This window comes from Centruroides sculpturatus, unplaced genomic scaffold, assembly GCF_000671375.1.
Source record: "Centruroides sculpturatus isolate CEXI.00-Female unplaced genomic scaffold, Cexi_2.0 scaffold303, whole genome shotgun sequence".
NCBI lineage: Eukaryota > Metazoa > Arthropoda > Arachnida > Scorpiones > Buthidae > Centruroides > Centruroides sculpturatus.
In genome coordinates this window covers 230,798-250,808 of record NW_019384613.1, presented here as the reverse complement: position 1 = coordinate 250,808, position 20,011 = coordinate 230,798, and the positions used below count along the sequence as shown (strand labels likewise).

Below are 20,011 nucleotides of genomic sequence, written 5' to 3'. Positions count from 1 at the left end.
AACTACTAGCACGGTTTCAAAATACCAGAATAAGAATTCCGAAGCTGAAACGGCAACAATCATCAAAAAATGGATAAGGGTCAACAAAACAACAACAATTACAGAGAAAAACTGCAAGATTAAAGTGTGTTAAGGGCCAAGAAGTTTTTGTAATTCCATAACAACAAGTAAACATAGGCGATGGAAATTTGTGGTTTTAATATCTTGATAACCTGTAAATTAAAAAGTTGGCTGAGGAGGGGCAATAAATGCCCGAAACGTGTGTAAATAAGATCAACACGTATCAACTAAATAAAATTTGATGATAAAAATTGCCAAGTGCCTGAAAATAAATACAATAATAATTTGTGTTTGAATTACTACTAATAACTACTAGCATGGTTTCAAAGTACCAGAAATTATATTTTTCATATCTGATTTCCAACTTGTCTTTTACAGCTTGCATTGTCTTTAAATAAAGCTTGGAGATCCCTGTTATATTGTCTGTACTATTTCATCTGAGAGAAACTTGATATAAGCAGGATTAAAGTATATTTTCTGATTTATAATGAATAAATTCCTATGCCATAATAAAGTGTATTTAGAAATAATATATGCTATTTTTATAATTATTCATATTGATGCTGTGAAAGACAAATTATCAATACTATTNTAGTGATCTGTAAGTCCTGGGTGTAGGAGTATTGACTTTCAGTGAAGTAAGGATGCTTCTGGACTTGAGTTTGCTGGTGCTCCATTTGGTTAGGAAGACCCATGGATTTTTAGAGGCCTGAGAGCAGTAGTCCCTCCAAGAAGAGAGCTTGCTTCCTTGATAGTATTTTTGTACTTGAGTTGATGCTCCAGATTTACAGACACTAGCAAATTTTTTGGGTTTGGTTGAGGAATAGTAGAAAAGATAATAGATTTAACAAAGACAGAGTTAGACTAGCAAAGTCATGCAGCAAAATTGAATAATGTGGAATATAAAGAATGTCTTGAAAAACTTTTTTTCCTATAAAAAATGTAAATAATTACAAAATGTTTGTATTCAATAGTAATGATAAAATAAAATGAAAAACAGTTGTGCATTTTATAGTTTTTGATTTTGTCCTGCATGATACCTTACTAAAACTTATTTTAAATAATAATAATGTATCAAAGATAAATAGGTGATTCTAATGTATTATTTCCAATGAAGTAGTTGTTAGATAATGTTCTGCATCTGAGTTAGAGTTCTACCAAATAAGTGAGCTATAGCTTGGCTCACAGCTCACTTGTCGAAATCTCATCTCAGCTTGATATTTCTAAATAACTTGAGCTGATTTTCTCCAAACTCTAATTTGAGTTAGTTAGATAATATGATCTAAAAGATCATATTATCTAAAAGATCATATTATCTAACTATTTTGTACTAACATGTTTGCAACAGAAAATTCTATTATATACCGTTAGGTTTGGTGTGTTTAAAATTAGTTTTACAGTAGTAGTGAATTATTTATGGGGATAAATATTAATAGAGTATTAACTTCTAGATGCCATCTGTCAGAGAGCAATTTTGAATATTCCACAGAGGTCTAGAAAATTCCAGAAACTTTTGTATCAGCCCAATATAAAATTAATTTCCAAATTATTTAGACAATGAAACTATTTTTAATTTCTTTTACAAAATATTTTTTCTTCCTCTTTTCATCTTATTTAACTATTAAGGAATTTGACAGGAGGTAGCAGTTAGGCTGCTAACTCTTGTTAACTTGAACAATTGTAAATAAATTTCATTAATTAATTAATTAATAATAAATTAATATATTTACTTACAAATTTATTTATTTACAAATACTTAATCTTTTTCTCTCTCAATCTTATTTACAGTATATATATATATATATTACACAGTACTGTACATCCCCAATACCACAGGTCACTATTGGGGGTGATACTGTTATACAGTATAAGATGTAATGGGTTATGTAACATTTACTTCACACAAATAAGTATTTGTGAGAATCTCATTTACAGAGTATCTGTACATACCTCGTAATTACTGGTAATCATTTTAACTATATACTGTATTATTACAATGGAGGGAAAAGCTTTACAATTAGTCGTTTACGTTAATATGTTCCTTACACGAACAAATATATATATACAATGTTGCAAACTTGTGGACAGAGATAAGTGCTATACTGTGGTATGTACTATACATTGAACACCAGAATAATTGGCAGGTTGGTTGAAAGAGTTGCAGAACCAGTTAATTAAGGGCTTTGGGTAGTCCTACTATTGGAAGACAACTCTTGGTGGCAAGTAGTAGCCATGTACAGGTGTCAGCCTTTGGTACATGATTACCTGTTGGTACTGTACATATATACAGTACTTCACCAGGTATTATGTATATATGTACAGTACCTCACCTCATATTCTTGTTATTCACAAGAGAGTTTTGGCTGCAGGGCCAAGTGCCTTTCTCCCCCAAAGTGATAGCTTCCAGGCTCTCATTCCTTCTGAAGCATGAGGCAGTGAAAGATATAGTGCTCACTCCCATCCAATTTTCCATAGATGGTGCAGAGGCCACAATCCTAGTATCCAAACCTCTTTAAGTAACAGTTGAATTGGCTATGGCTCATCAGAAACTGCATGAGGTTATGGTTAGGAGTGAACCAGCTGTAGGTGCAGTCTTTGATATTTGGAAAAAGACATATGTAACGTCATTGTGTGTATGTTCCCAAGCAGACTGCCACTCTGTGCACACTTCTTCCCATAGTGAATTGTTTACATAAGATATCTGCTTTTTGTTGTATAAAATTGCTGTATTTTTATTTTGGTCTCAGTTTTAGTAAGTCTGTCAGTGCGTTAGTTACTGATGTTTTCCTGATGAGCTCTGGTCCAAGTGAGCGAGTACTTGTTGGTTGTATGTTGCAAGATTTTGTAAATCTTGTTAATCATGGGATGGTTGTTGTTGTTTTTAGTGATGTTGATAGCCGTCATGCTGTTGGTAATTATGTGGATGCTCTTATGCATGTAGTTCATTAAGCTCCAGTTGACAAGCCTCTGCAATAGCAAGTAGCTTGGCTTGTACTTCGCTGCAGTTATCAACTAGTTTATGCTGTTCGAAATACACCTCTTTGCCATCTATGAAAATGACATAGCCATCAGTGTAGATATTTATTGCTTTCTCAGGAAAGTTATTTGAGAAGTATTTCTTGTTTTATGGGCTTGCATATTCTGCATATGTAATGTTCAACTTAATGTCATTAGTGGTAGTCTTATTATTAATTACAATTTTCTTGTTGTTCTTTATCCTCCATTTCTTGACCAATAATAATTGTGAAGGTCTAAGGGTGGTTTCTGGGCAATAATTTGCAAGCTACTGGTGGGCTGATGTAAACCTTAGTGATGTACATAAGTGCTCTCTGCTGGGCCACCAATAGCTTGTGCCTGTTATGTGCTACATAGATGACATGATCCCAACTGCACAAGCATTTGTAATAATTGGGATGAAGATCATGGGAATCCTTTTATATAGATGTGACTTTCTAGGTTTGCTGAAGGTGATTCCCTGTGTTTTGTGTTTTGTTTGGATTGAAATCGAGCTTGTAGTGTTTACCCCATGAGTGATCTTGCAGTGTATTTGTGCTCTTTTCCTCCAGCTCTGTCTTAATCCTCCCACCTATAAGTAACAGGGCATCATCTGCATGGGTGATGGTGCAGTTTTGTCCAAAGTCCTGTTTTAAGAACTGGTTGAAAAGCCAGTTTCATAGGAGGGCACATGTTAAGTCTTGAGGACAGCCCCTACAGACCTCCTCAAACTGTAGATCTCTTGTATGTATTATTGCTTTCCTATTGGATAGGTAGTCCCAGATAATGTAATAAAAGTTGGCTAGGCAGTTAGTGTTCTTGAGTTGGTGCAGAATTAAGGCCACCAGGCACCATCAAATGCTTTTTGGACTAATGCTCAGAACATACTTGTGCCTGGTGAACAGATTCTTAATGTTGGTAACTGCACAGTGAATAGTGCTGAAGGTGGATTGTTGTCTCCTGAAGCCAAACTGTTATTGGTGTAAGTAGTAGTTATTCTCCATAAGCCAGTTGATCCTCTTTATTATTAGTCTTTCCAATATTTTCCTTAGAACTGGGAGTAGAAAAATAAGTCTTGCTTCTGTGGGATTTCTGGGTTTGGGGATTGGGACTATCTTTTTTTCTTTCAGGCATCTGGGAAAACACCTCATTTGATGCATTCGTTGTATATTTTCAGTATTAGGTCAGGATTATAGTACCATATCTGCTGGGCTAGCTCAGAAGTAATGTTGTAAAGCCCAGGAGCTCTCTTTTTGGTTGATGTTTCTGGTCATCTCATTTACCTCATCAAATTGAGTGGGCTGTCTTTGGAACTAATTGGTAGAGTGATAGTTTTCTTGATATTCCTATGCCATTGATTATCTACACTCGTCCTTACAACATATACTCGTCCTTACAGCAGTATATTTGAAGTATGCTGCTATAGTGATCTGTAAGTCCTGGGTGTAGGAGTATTGACTTTCAGTGAAGTAAGGATGCTTCTGGACTTGAGTTTGCTGGTGCTCCATTTGGTTAGGAAGACCCATGGATTTTTAGAGGCCTGAGAGCAGTAGTCCCTCCAAGAAGAGAGCTTGCTTCCTTGATAGTATTTTTGTACTTGAGTTGATGCTCCAGATTTACAGACACTAGCAAATTTTTTGGGTTTGGTTGAGGAATAGTAGAAAAGATAATAGATTTAACAAAGACAGAGTTAGACTAGCAAAGTCATGCAGCAAAATTGAATAATGTGGAATATAAAGAATGTCTTGAAAAACTTTTTTTCCTATAAAAAATGTAAATAATTACAAAATGTTTGTATTCAATAGTAATGATAAAATAAAATTTTGATAAGTACTCTTAGTATTTATAAAGTATTTTATTTAGTTAGATTTTATTTTAATGTAAAATATTTTAATTACTGCTTTAAAGGTATCTATAGTGATCTATTGTGGTAATTTACTGTTTAAAATTCATAAATATTTTTTTAAAAAAAAAGGTTATTTTACAAAGTATATTATTTCCTGTAATTAGTTTATTATAATCTTTTTAAGGACTTAGAATTAAAGAAACTAAAGAAGTATATGAAGGAGAAGTTTCAGAATTAACACCCTGTGAAACTGAAAATCCTATGGGAGGTATGTTAATCTTTTAAGCTAAAAAAAAAAAAAAACAAAAACAATAATTTTGTGAAAATGTGCAAAGTGCCCCCTATGCTTCTGCACCACTTGATCAAAGGGTTGGCACCAGATCTGTGATGCCACATCAAGATTCTGACACCACTGTATCTTCAGGTGGATACAGAAACTGTTTGTTAAATATGAGCATACGTGTTTTTGTGTCCTTGCAAGTGGTCGCATTTGTTGGCGGTCAGATTCAAGATGGAGGAGACCATTTACTTGAAAGAAGTGCACTCTACAACTTATTTAGCAAAATTAATACTTGTTTATTGATTTATATATATATACAGTAGAGCATCAATTATCCGACTCAATTGGGGACTCAGGTTGGTCGGATAACTGAAAAGAAGGGAAAAAATACATTATTAGTATAGTATATTAGGATATTAGTATATCCCATGTAATTAGTTTATTAATATATCGCTATTAACCAACTTCGCGTTGAATTTTCATCGATGTTTAGCCTAACAAATTTTTAAAAAAATAATAAACGTCGCTATTGTATCGTTAAAAATTATTTTAAAATTATTTTATTGCTCACAAAACAAACAACCACTCATAATTAGAAAATTAAACCTCGTTTAAATACTGACCTGCCTTTCATGGTTGAGCGATGTTGCTAGCTAAAACATACAAAAATTTAACAAAAATAATATTAAAGTAGCCAAGACATAGCCAAATATTGTAATGCCACATCACTAGCGGACATTTGAAATTTGCTGACTAGAATGGTCGGTTAACCAATGTGATGGTTAATCGGGGATCAGATAATCGATGCTTTACTGTATATATATATACATAGGATAAGTATATTAGAAAAGTTGTTTGACTGATCTTATTGTGTCCACCACAAGCGAGAGTTTACAAGTGATTGCATGTTGGTATTTACCTGAAGTTGTAGGCCCTTTGTTGCAATTTTAAGAGGAGGGTGTTTCCACTTGGCAGATAGGATTTCACTAGGATTTAGTCCCTGGAGATAATCAGCAGTAATGATTTTTATGGGCAGTGTATATCCAAGACTCGAGTGAACACTTGTTGATGACAGACTCTCTATGACAACAGGCTCCTTCACTTTTATTTGGGGTCCTTTCCTGTTAAGTTCTATGTCCATTTTTGGTAATGAAGGTTAGTTAAACCAATAGCGATTTTTTGATGTTATGTTCCTGATAAAGTCAAAAGTGATGCAGTCAGATGTGTCATCTCTGGACAAGGGAGCAAGTCTGTGGTAAAATGGAACCACTTCCTGCTGTTGTGGTTAAGAGTTAAAATTTTAGCAAAATTGTTTAAGTAAATTGAGTATATTTTTTCTATTTAGCCCAGGTTCTCACAATTATACAATGCATTGTTGATGTTTTTTTTTTTATTAATAATAAAAAAAATTTTGATAATGAAACTACTTTTGATATTTAATGTATTGACTGCCAAATATTTGAATTAAACTTAGCTGTAGTTCTGTTATTGGCCTATTTTGCATTTCAGTTTTTTATTGCTCCATTCCATCTCTGCTCTGGCATTAAAATGCTTGCTCCATTCTCACTGTATCCTCTAAGGAAATACTTTTTAAAATAAATACTTAAATTAAAAAACAATTTTTATCTTGTAAAACATAATCATATCTTTAGCACTAGCAACAGGTATGTTTGTGGCAAATAGATGTAAATAATAGGTAGTGGTCATCTGAAATAAGACTGAAAGTAAGCTAAGGCAGAGAGCAGAAAAATATTTCTGGGAAATATTACTGCAAATCAATGCAGTTAATTCAAAGACTTGCATGCTTTATTCATTTATACTGATATGTCATTCAAATTGATAATTAACATTTTTAATTTGCAAATGCTAATAGATTCTCAGCTGATGGTTTCAAATTCAAAAATATATTTGCCTGATCTCTACAGAAGTTTAGTCTCTGCGTATCACATTGAGAAACTCTTATTTATATTATTTATTAACAGAAAAATAATACAAAATAATTAAAACAATGTCATTTAAATTCATGAAAGTAGTGTGATTTATTGATGATATTTTTTGAAACATTTTTCCACATAAAGAGCTGGCTTCTTTTGGTATACTAGACAATAATAGCTTGTTTTTTGGCATTTTTATTTTTTAAAGTAGATTTACAGGCAATGTAGCTAATTTGTAAGACAATAATTACCTCTCTTAAAATTAAGTTTAAAACAATTCCCAATAAAAAAATATTAAATCAAGCAATGAAACAAAGGAAAAATAATGAGTAATTATAAAGTAGTTTTTTATAATATAGTTTATACTTNTAATAATAATCCTCAGTTTGAGGATAATAATTCAGTGTAATACTTCATTACATTTGCCATATAGGGAGACAAACCAAAATAGCAATATATCAGATGGTACAATATAATCTATATATCCATTGGCTAAAGTGGTTTTATATTTGGAAGACAAAAAAATAAGGCTATATATCTGAATGAGCAATGTCATGAGAAGCTGCTGTAATAATAATTATTCTCAAATTAAACAATAACTATATGAAACAGTTGAATATACAATGTAACAAAAAGAAATTAATTAATTCAAAAATAAGTATAATTAAAAAAATAGCAAAAAATTATTTATCATATGATAATCTTTAAAATTATTGAATTAATAAATTATTTGAGGGATAAAGTCTTTCTTATTTCTAAGCAAAATAATAAACTGATTTCATGCTGGAAATATTAAGCTTTATTATAATAATATAACAACTGTTTATGTTAAATCCAATTTAAGAAAATTTTCCTGTTAGAATTTTATTTATTTTAGTTTATTGATTTTCTGTAATTTTTAATGAGTATTAAATATATTTTTTGTACTTTTAGAGACAAGGAAGATCAGATGTCTATGCAACTGAATTTGATTTAGAAGTAAGATCTTTTTTAAAAAAATTATTAAAATTAATTAATTTAAAAAATTAAATTATTTCAAGACCAAAGATAATTTATTATTAATTCCATTAAATTTAAGGCTGAAGAATATGTTCCATTACCAAAAGGAGATGTTCATAAGAAGAAAGAAGTTATTCAAGATGTTACATTACATGATTTGGATGTTGCAAATGCTCGTCCACAAGGAGGACAAGATATTTTATCTATGATGGGCCAGTTAATGAAACCTAGAAAAACTGAAATTACAGGTATAAAACTATTACATATTTTAACAATAATTCTGTTAAATTATTATGATTGTGAAATTAGCTTAAATATTTGTTTATTTAATAAATGTTGAATAATTAAGTTAGCTAAAGACAGAGTTTACATCATTAAAATAAAACAGAGAGCATATCTAGCTTTTGCTTTATCTACACCAAAAATTTCATCTAAAAAATATTATAATGTAGTATTTACAGGTACAGTAGAGTCCTGCTAATCCAAACTAATTGGGACCTAGCCCTGTTTGGATTAGCCAAATAATTGAAATAATGCAGAAGCAAGCAGTAAAACAGGTCCAGTTTTTATAGATCCAACAACATCAATGACTTTTGTTTCTGTTTTTGTGTGTAAGTATTGTATAGAACTTCTGTTTTAATAGGCCATGTCAAACACTGATTTATTAATTTTGTACAGTATTAATATAAGATTTCTTTTTATATTTTAGGCCTAATGGTTGTTTAGTGTGCATAGTAGTTTTTTATATAATTTTGTAGTTTTTAAAAAAATATACGTTTTGTATTTTGGACAACTTGTTTCATTATAGGAATTTAATCTGGTGGTCCAGAGGGAAACTAGCAAATCATAATTTTTAACTCTGCATAAATAATGTTCTGAATAGAAGCTTATGTTTTGGAAAATATTTAAGTTCAGTCAGCTTCTAATAGGGACAAAATGGTATTTATTACAAATTTGACTGAAGAATAAATGTTTTTCATTTTTGGCTTTTTTGACTTGTGAGCATTAAGAGAGCCCTTTTTTTCTTAATCATACCGACTAACCTAACATTGGGGGTAGCCAAGTGTTGAGGATCAGGATCTGACATATCTAGGACTGACCGCCTATGGAAAATTCTTGGAGATTTACTTCCTGGATTTAATTTCAGATTTCCAGAATAGTAGACCAATGCCTTAATCACTCAGCTATCTGGCAATCCTGATAAATAAGTATTATAAATTAACTATTTCAAACAATATCATGTCTAACTGAGAATGGTGCCAGGGAGTATTTAATCTAATGACACAGTGGCAGTCAATATATTAAAAAAAGAAATTATTTGAAAATAAAATTAAGTTAAATATTTACTATTTCATATAAAACCTTTAATTTGTATTTATTCTCTATAGGCTATGGTAAAACTGTAAGTCACATAATAATTGGACTGAAGACAGCTAAAGGAACAAAGCAACTCAAACTTGATCCTACAATCTATGAAAGTTTACAAAGAGAAAAAGTAGAAGTGGGTGATGTTATTTACATTGAAGCTAACAGTGGTGCAGTAAAAGTAAGATACTTTTCTATTCATATTTAGTGATTTATTCTTTCTTGGCTACTAATTTTTTTTATTGTAAATTACCATCACATTTTAATAAAGTTTAAGGAGTCAAATTTATGTTTTGGTTAAATATTTTTTGATGTAATTTGTCTCATCATCAAATTAGATCTTAAGAACATTCTTAGTGAAGAATATACACTAATAATAATCCTCAGTTTGAGGATAATAATTCAGTGTAATACTTCATTACATTTGCCATATAGGGAGACAAACCAAAATAGCAATATATCAGATGGTACAATATAATCTATATATCCATTGGCTAAAGTGGTTTTATATTTGGAAGACAAAAAAATAAGGCTATATATCTGAATGAGCAATGTCATGAGAAGCTGCTGTAATAATAATTATTCTCAAATTAAACAATAACTATATGAAACAGTTGAATATACAATGTAACAAAAAGAAATTAATTAATTCAAAAATAAGTATAATTAAAAAAATAGCAAAAAATTATTTATCATATGATAATCTTTAAAATTATTGAATTAATAAATTATTTGAGGGATAAAGTCTTTCTTATTTCTAAGCAAAATAATAAACTGATTTCATGCTGGAAATATTAAGCTTTATTATAATAATATAACAACTGTTTATGTTAAATCCAATTTAAGAAAATTTTCCTGTTAGAATTTTATTTATTTTAGTTTATTGATTTTCTGTAATTTTTAATGAGTATTAAATATATTTTTTGTACTTTTAGAGACAAGGAAGATCAGATGTCTATGCAACTGAATTTGATTTAGAAGTAAGATCTTTTTTAAAAAAATTATTAAAATTAATTAATTTAAAAAATTAAATTATTTCAAGACCAAAGATAATTTATTATTAATTCCATTAAATTTAAGGCTGAAGAATATGTTCCATTACCAAAAGGAGATGTTCATAAGAAGAAAGAAGTTATTCAAGATGTTACATTACATGATTTGGATGTTGCAAATGCTCGTCCACAAGGAGGACAAGATATTTTATCTATGATGGGCCAGTTAATGAAACCTAGAAAAACTGAAATTACAGGTATAAAACTATTACATATTTTAACAATAATTCTGTTAAATTATTATGATTGTGAAATTAGCTTAAATATTTGTTTATTTAATAAATGTTGAATAATTAAGTTAGCTAAAGACAGAGTTTACATCATTAAAATAAAACAGAGAGCATATCTAGCTTTTGCTTTATCTACACCAAAAATTTCATCTAAAAAATATTATAATGTAGTATTTACAGGTACAGTAGAGTCCTGCTAATCCAAACTAATTGGGACCTAGCCCTGTTTGGATTAGCCAAATAATTGAAATAATGCAGAAGCAAGCAGTAAAACAGGTCCAGTTTTTATAGATCCAACAACATCAATGACTTTTGTTTCTGTTTTTGTGTGTAAGTATTGTATAGAACTTCTGTTTTAATAGGCCATGTCAAACACTGATTTATTAATTTTGTACAGTATTAATATAATAGTAAAATAAAATACAATTTTTTGTTGTGGAATTCTAAATCTTTTTGTACCATTAATACCATTTAAATTCAACTGGAAAATACAAAAAANTTTTGTGAGCTAAAAAATTACCTCTCTGCCTACTGAAACGTGTTCAGACTAGTGGGACTCTACTGTATTTAGAAGTATTTAATAAAAAATAAAAATGTCAATCTTAATTAGCAAATTAAATGTTTGATTAAATAAATTGTGATCAAAATCTCAAAATTTTTTAATATAAAATGTTGTTTTTAAATATATTTCAAAACACAATTTATTAAGTATTTTTATTTATTTATAGATAAACTAAGAAAAGAAATCAATAAGGTTGTAAATAAATACATTGATCAAGGTATTGCTGAACTGGTACCAGGTGTACTTTTTATTGATGAAGTGCATATGTTGGATATTGAGTGTTTCACTTATCTTCATAGAGCATTGGAATCTTCAATTGCACCTATTGTAATTTTTGCTACTAATCGTGGAAGATGTACAATTAGGTAAAATATCACAGTTATAAATTGTTAAAGTATTTTAACAAAAATGAAAACTTATATTAAATATTTTGGTGTTTATTTAACTGGTTTGGTTTACTGGTNAATAAATCTTGATATTTAAAGAAAATTAAGTAATAGAAATTGATCATTTAATCAGTTAAATATAGGACTTACATTTTGTTTCTAAATTAATTTCCTAAATCTAATTAATGGCCTTTTAGGTTAAAATAGTAAACAATATTATTAATACTAAAATAAAATTTTAAAATATTTTATGTTTAATGTTAAAATAAAAACTGAAGAAATTTTGCTAATTACAGAGGAACAGATATTTTATCTCCTCACGGAATTCCTTTAGATCTTTTGGATCGTCTCATGATCATTCGTACATTGCCTTATTCTCAGGAAGAAATGGTTCAGGTATTAATCATTAGTTTAAAATAAAAGTTTTTTTAATTAACTTTGCAAAATTGTACAAATAATTTATATAAAATATTTTTAGTAATATACATTTATATTAATTTTATACTGCTTTATTTGATTTAATTTATTTCATTAAAATGATGTAATCATACAATGATAATTTATTATATTATTGATAAATTCCATTATTGGATTAATTGGTGTTAATCAAATTTGAACAAATATGTTAAAAATAAAACTTAGAAATTTATATTTCTAACTGTTTGTATTTTTTTAGTTTAATTCTACAAGTTAATCTAGTTTAACTAGTTAATTAAGTTAACAGGAGAATATATAAAGTTTTAATTAATTAAAGACTGAATTTTTTCATCATTCTGATAATTTCCTTAGTTAATATTTTCCATGACTATTGTCTTGAAAAATGTTAACTAATCATATTATAATACAAAGATGAAATAATTATTCAATGATGCTTATAAATTTTGTAAGATTATTTATTTAGCTTGTTAATTAATTGTTACATTTAAGTAATTTTAAAAATATATTTTGTCATTAAGTGATTATAAAAAAATGATAAAAAGTCCCAGATTTATTATAACTGGGAATTTATTCAGATTTACATAAGTGATTGGAAAAACATATTTTTAAATATATTTTGAAATATAAAAGCATTTTAGCTCTAAAAATATGAGAAAATAACTTTGTTAATTAAAGATGATAAAGCTATTTGAGTTTCTTCTTTCTTTAGTATAAGTAGATTTATTAGAATTCTGCTTGTTTAATAGAAAAAGAAATGGTAGATGCTTGAAAAAACACCAGTATACCAAACCAGTTAAACAAACACCAAAAATACTTAATATAATGAATGTCTTTGTATCAGTTAGACATCCTGCCTATAAAATGCAATAAAAAGATACTGATTTGGCATGTTTAAAATACTCCGAGACTAGAAATTTATAGGGCCATGAAAAATCAGACAGTCCTCAGCTTCAGAGAATCATATATTCTGTCAATAGCATGGAGAGCATGGTTTGAGCAGCTATAGTAAATCATTTCATGTATTCTCTTAAGAATATTTTGATTAATAAACTTATTTTATTAATTATGTAATGCTTATTACTTATTTTTCTATATGATATAACATTCTGTGTATAGTGTGCATGACCAAATCTCAGTCATTTAAAAATTTAATGTGATTTCCCTTATTTGACTTGGTAATCTTTTCTTTAATTAATTAATATTAGGCTTATGTAACCTGAGGTTGTCTGATTGATACAGATGAAAATGTTTGTTATATTAAATATTTTTGGTGTTTATTTAACTGGTTTGGTTTACTGGTGTGGTTTTAGATAATATATACCAGTTCTTGTGGTGTTTAATACAATGGATGTCTCTACAATTATGAAAGACCTTAGCTTAAATTAGCCATAGATAATTTTAAAAAACATTTAATACATACACATATAGAACTACAAATTTAGCTTATTGTAATTTACTGAAGAGATTTCTCTTATGTCCTTTGAACTGTAGATATTTTAAATTGCTTTTAGGAAAACATTTTGGAGAAAATTTATATTTTTAAAAATTAACATAAAACAAGAAATAAACTACAGTATATTCAATAAATTCAACTGTTATAAATCAGCAGAACAAATTTAAACTTTGAAGAATGATCTTTCAAATCTACTTCAAAAATATATTAATTTTTAATATATTTTAAAAATAAATAAATTTTTTTTGTTATTATATTTCTGAAGAACAGTTTTTCATATTATATTGATGTAAACGTTATACCGAGTCTTTCAACAAGAGGTGTCATTTTAAATTTTGTGCCATTTTTCAACTGTCATTGTGGTAACATTTGACAAGTAAAAACTAGGAGATTTTCAAATATGGATCAATATACAGTCTCACAATGCATTGAAATAGTGAAAATTCGCTACAAAAATGGTGAAAATATCGCAAAGATGATTTGTAAAGTTCATACTACTATTGGTTATGATCAAGTGCCTTGCACAGCTATAGTGAATTTAATCAATAAATTTGAACGTCTCAGACAAGTTAGTGATGTGAAGACTCCAACTCGTGCTAGTCTGGCCAGGTCATCTGGAAATACACTGTTGCAGCTGAGAGTGTGGCCGAAAACCGAGTTGACTGACTGAGTTGAAATGATGTTGACTGAATTTTTTTGGCCTAAAATTGATGCTATGGATGCAGACAACATTTATTTTCAACAGGACGGTGCCACCTGCTACACACTTTGTGAAACAATGGCTCTATTGCATGAAAAATTTCCTGGACATGTGATTTCTCAAAATGGAGACTTTAGTTGGTTGCCAAGATCAAGCAATTTAACACCATTAGACTTTTTATTTGGGGCTACATTAAAGGTAAAGTCTACACCAATGCTCCAGCAATGATTCAAGCACTCAAAGACAATATTACAGCTGCTATTGGTGAAATACAGCCGCTATTATGCGAACATGTGATGAAAAATTTTATCAAAAGAATGACCATTAGTAAGAAGAGCTGAGGTGGACATTTGGCAGATATTATGTTCCATTACTAACCTCAGAGTTTGTACTTTGAATTAAAATAAAAATATCACCGCTTTTCACAAAAATATTACATTTTTCTGTTGATTTAAAATGACACCTCTTGTTGAAAGATCCTATATTTAATCAGAAAGCTTTCATTGTAGTATTTATGTAAAATTGGATTTATTTCATATTTATTGGATTAGCTTCTAATGCAAGTAATTCTTGAAACTAAAATGTTAAGCAAACTCTACACAATGTTATCTCGGCAGATAAGACGACCTTCAGATAAGACAAGGTATAAATTTTCGTCAAAGTTTTATAGTTTTAGCATATATCTGTCCTATAAGACAACCCCCAAACTATCAAAGGCCTATGAATTTAGTTTAGATCAGTGATCATCATCTGAATAATAATTCTGTATAGTGTATACGGAATTATGTTTTATTTGTAATTTTTTGAATGAACAAATTTTATTTTCTTGCATCTGGCAGCACTGCCTTGCGATTGTTGCCACTGATTTGGCATTTGGGTAATGATCTTGACTATTCACAAAAACCTTGTATGAGCTATTCTATTTTGTGCACATACCCTACTCTCTTCTAGTAAATAATTACGATTTGTCTGCCTTTTTATAATTGTTTTAATTTACAGTATATAAATTTCAATCTAATGTTTTTTTTGTATCTGTCCTATAAGACGACTCCGGATTTTGGGGGTCTTTTTTTATGATTCAACTATCGTCTTATCTGCTGAGATATACGGTAATTATTTGAATGAATATTTTGATTACTTCTCAAAATATATTATTAATTAGAAGAATTAATTCATAAGACTTATGTATTTTCAATTAACAGACTAGTATTATACTATACTTAGATATATTTATAATTTTTTAAAAATAGATACTTAAAATTAGAGCACAAACAGAAGGAATAGAAATTGATGAAGATTCTTTACAAGCTCTTGGAGAAATAGGAAGCAAAACTACTCTCAGGTAAAATCTTTTTACTGTAACTTTGTATATTAAGTTTCTAATAGTTTATTTATTTATGAAAGTTATTCTGTAGATTAGAAAGTTATATAATTTTCCCTTAATGAGATGGGAAAATTATATAACAATACAGGTATACCTTGGGTTACATCATTTCGAGTTAAGTCATTCTCGGTTATATGTCATTTGTCAAAAAAAATATATGGAAAAATAAAAATCAAGTTTAAAGTCATTTTATTCAACTTTACATCTGTCTGCCACAAATATTGAAGCTGTAATATCACTAGAAAAGTGACGTCACAAGAAAAGTGTTAAAAACACATAAAATCATATTAAAATACATACATTTACAGTAAATGTTAATATAATCATCATAAATCCCAGAGAACAAAATATGAAAACATCTGTGACTGTGTTGTCGTCTTATCTAGCGGTCTTTAAGAGCTCAGTATTGGCATTTTCCATGGTAGTTCCAATATCTACTGTTTGGCGTCGTAGTCAGCACCACTCGATACTAGTAAATTTAGCATAAATTAGTTTATTTTCTAGTATCACAAAATGATTTTAATAACTGTATTTGTTATTTAACCTTACAAAATCATCTTATTTTATAATGTCTTAGAGCAAACCACATTCACAAATAAAGAGTCCGTGATGTACTGTAAACATTGCCAAATTGTAAACATGTATATTTACAAGTATATACGTACAGTACATGCATTTGTAAATTTAGATTACTTTTTTTCTGTACTATATTAAAAACTAAAATTTATTTGTTTGTAAGATTAAAATAGATTCTTATAAACCCTATATTAATGAAAATGCATTTATAAATAAAATACAGAACTGGAAATCTTATTTGTGGTTTAGTCTAGTGACATATAAATTCGACTTAAGTTGCATCTCCTGGAACAAATTACTGGTGAGGTATACCTGTATAAGTAATATACAAATATTAATTAATTCATTAATGCCAATGATTAAAATGGATATTTAATGGGCTATGATTTTATGAAACTGCAATAGTAATTATAAGATTACAGTTTTTACAGTAAATTTTGTTACTTTATCAACAAATTGCTGAACTATTTGTTACATATCTAAGTAGATTGCACTCTAGCTATTCTGAATTCCACTTAATTCAATTAAATTTTGTTCACAGAAAAAACGGAAACATGTTTTATTTGCGTACAGAAAATAAGTGTAATGAATTAAAAACGTTTTCAACCTCTGTTTATAGATCTTCTTCAGTTACAAAATAGTTATATATAATATATATATATATAATCATTTGCTAAATTTTGTTCACTTCTTGCTAAATGTTTAAATTAAAAAACAAAAAGTTATCCTAGATTATATTTTAATGTGATAAAATTGTAAAATTAATATATACTGTACATTTTAACATAAACATACATATTAAATATAGTATAAAAATATTTTAAGTATATGTATGTGTCTGTAATTTTTTTTTTTTTTTGTTACTTCCTTTATGTATATAATCCTTCTAATTCAAACATTCCAGTATAACAATTGTTCAGATTAATGAGAGTACACTGTATTATAATTTATTTTATATTTTTTTTAATAAGTAATGAACTATTATTAACAGAGTTTTCTTAATTCATTCATTAAAGTACTGTGTATGTAATGTCTGTATTAGAAGGTAAATGAGGTAAAATATTTTTATTGAGAGATTGACAGTAAAAATAGTTGAGAATTATTATTCTGCATGAGGGTAATGGAGAAAATTCATATTTTTTTCATCAAACTGTGTTAAATTCTCTACACAGTGCCTAATCAATGAGCATATGCTTAAATATGTTATGTGGTTTTTATGATGTCTGAAGAACAGTTTTTCATATTATATTGATGTAAACATTATACCGAGTCTTTCAACAAGAGGTGTCATTTTAAATTTTGTGCCATTTTTCAACTGTCATTGTGGTAACATTTGACAAGTAAAAACTAGGAGATTTTCANTTTTAAGTATATGTATGTGTCTGTAATTTTTTTTTTTTTTTGTTACTTCCTTTATGTATATAATCCTTCTAATTCAAACATTCCAGTATAACAATTGTTCAGATTAATGAGAGTACACTGTATTATAATTTATTTTATATTTTTTTTAATAAGTAATGAACTATTATTAACAGAGTTTTCTTAATTCATTCATTAAAGTACTGTGTATGTAATGTCTGTATTAGAAGGTAAATGAGGTAAAATATTTTTATTGAGAGATTGACAGTAAAAATAGTTGAGAATTATTATTCTGCATGAGGGTAATGGAGAAAATTCATATTTTTTTCATCAAACTGTGTTAAATTCTCTACACAGTGCCTAATCAATGAGCATATGCTTAAATATGTTATGTGGTTTTTATGATGATGAAAAAGTTTTTATTTATAATTTTAATAAAAATATTTTTGATAATTTGCTTGAAAAGTTTTGTTATGAAAATAATTCAGAGCTTTTTTTCTTATTGGATTACTTTATTATAACACAATATCTGTGTTTTAATATAGTGAATTTTAGTTAATTGGGTCTAGCATACTTTGGCCTAAGTGACTGTTCCAATTATGCAAAGTTTACAAAAAGTATAAAAATATAAAACAAAATTCAAACTATAATAACAACAAATTACATCAATCTTTGAACAATTGGTATAGTTCAGAAACACAAGGCCTACACTCATTTTACTTACATCTTATGGAAGAATTAGATCATAAGACCGTTGTCAGCATCATCAGTACAGTATTTCCATGACTGTTACAGAAGACTATGGATGAAACAGGTTTTCTGACCAATGTCTTCTACACAGACAAGACAGAATTTACAAGAGATGGAGTTTTGAATAAACACAATCTGAATTTTTGATCAGCAGAAAATCCTTATGTAACACAATCCATATCATTCCAGCACCAATTCACTGTCAATGTTTTGGCAGGTATCATAGGGAATAGTTTAGTAGAAATATAATAGAAAAACAGAATTGGATGTTCCAAATAACTGGATTTTCTTAAATGAATGCTAACTAATTTTTTAGCTGTTATGATAAAAACACACTGAATGTGGTATAAATTTAATGACTGTATAGCACATTTCACATACATGGTATGCCAGTAATTCGACCAGTATTTGTCAGTAAAATGAGTTGGAAGAGTGGTCCTATGTCATGACCTGTATTCTGTCCGGATTTTATGTTATGGGACATTTTTCTTTGGGGTTGTGTGAAGGAAGAAGTGCACAGTAATGAGATAGAAAACAAAAAATAATGCCTCCCCTTTATCTCCTGTCTAGTTGATCTGATTTTTTGAAACACTTGTAAGCTTTATAAATTTATAAATACAAGCTTAAATAAAAATTTAGTTATTTATTTCACAATTGCTTAAATTTGTTGGAGCATTTAAGTTTCAGAAATATTTTCAGTAGTCAAAAATCTTTCATTAAATGAAGAAAGTTTATGAGGAAATTTCAATTAAAGTTTTTTTAAAAGGTGTCAATCTATGTTTTCTGTAATAAAGATTATTATTCCTAGTTCTAAATGAAAATATGCATTTCAATATTTAGCTAGTACAATAGCCAAATAATAAACTGAATTATTAATTAATTTATCATTTATGTCTGTCTGTTTTACAAATGAATAAAAACTACTACTTATTTGAGAAAATACATTAAAACAATATTTTTATTTCTTTTAGGTATGCTGTTCAGTTATTAAGTCCTGCCAACATATTATCAAAAGTAAATGGCCGTACATCAATCAAAAAAGAGGACATCAAAGAAATAAGTGAAGTGTTTCACGATGCCAAATCTTCTGCTAGGTTACTTGCTGAACAGGACGACAAGTACATGAAATAGAAGAATAAATAAATATTTTCATAATTTACTCTATTGTTATTTTAGTTGTATAATTTCATAGTTATTTGCAAAGTTGTTTCATGAAATATTTTATTTCACTCGTGAGAGAGAAAAGTGAATGTTTTTATTGCACTGCATTCAGTGTTATTCTCTTGTAAATTATACATAAAATAAAAATTATATATAGAAAATTACTTTATTAATGTTGAAAGTAGTTTTAATTTTTTTTATAAATTTCTAATAAAAAATTTGCGAAACTTACTGATATTTACTTTTTGAATACTTTTCATAACAATATAACTTAAAAGAAAGAATAACATATTTTTATTATTCTAAAAAATTTAGTTAAAGGATTCAAAAAAATTTCAAAAATACTTAAAATTAAATTATCAGATAAGTATATAATTTTAAAATTTAAATGATGATTTAATTGCTAATCTGACATTTTAATAAATAAGTAGCAACAAAAATTATAATCTTACTTTATCAAAAGCTTGCTATGCAAACATTTA

General features: G+C 28.3%; 1 protein-coding gene across 1 annotated transcript in view; it reads left to right on the top strand.

Moving 5' to 3' along the window:
• Nucleotides 1-19,708, top strand: part of LOC111625311 (ruvB-like 1) — a 29,578-nt gene extending 9,870 nt beyond the window's left edge. Inside the window, exons 3-11 of the mRNA XM_023368436.1 lie at nt 4,963-4,984; nt 5,085-5,168; nt 9,502-9,659; nt 10,414-10,458; nt 10,559-10,727; nt 11,489-11,687; nt 12,005-12,104; nt 15,550-15,641; nt 19,340-19,708. Coding sequence (XP_023224204.1) covers nt 4,963-4,984; nt 5,085-5,168; nt 9,502-9,659; nt 10,414-10,458; nt 10,559-10,727; nt 11,489-11,687; nt 12,005-12,104; nt 15,550-15,641; nt 19,340-19,499 — 1,029 coding nt within the window. The 3' untranslated portion in view covers nt 19,500-19,708. The remainder of the gene's footprint in view (nt 1-4,962; nt 4,985-5,084; nt 5,169-9,501; nt 9,660-10,413; nt 10,459-10,558; nt 10,728-11,488; nt 11,688-12,004; nt 12,105-15,549; nt 15,642-19,339) is intronic.
• The last annotated feature ends 303 nt before the right edge of the window (nt 19,709-20,011 follow it).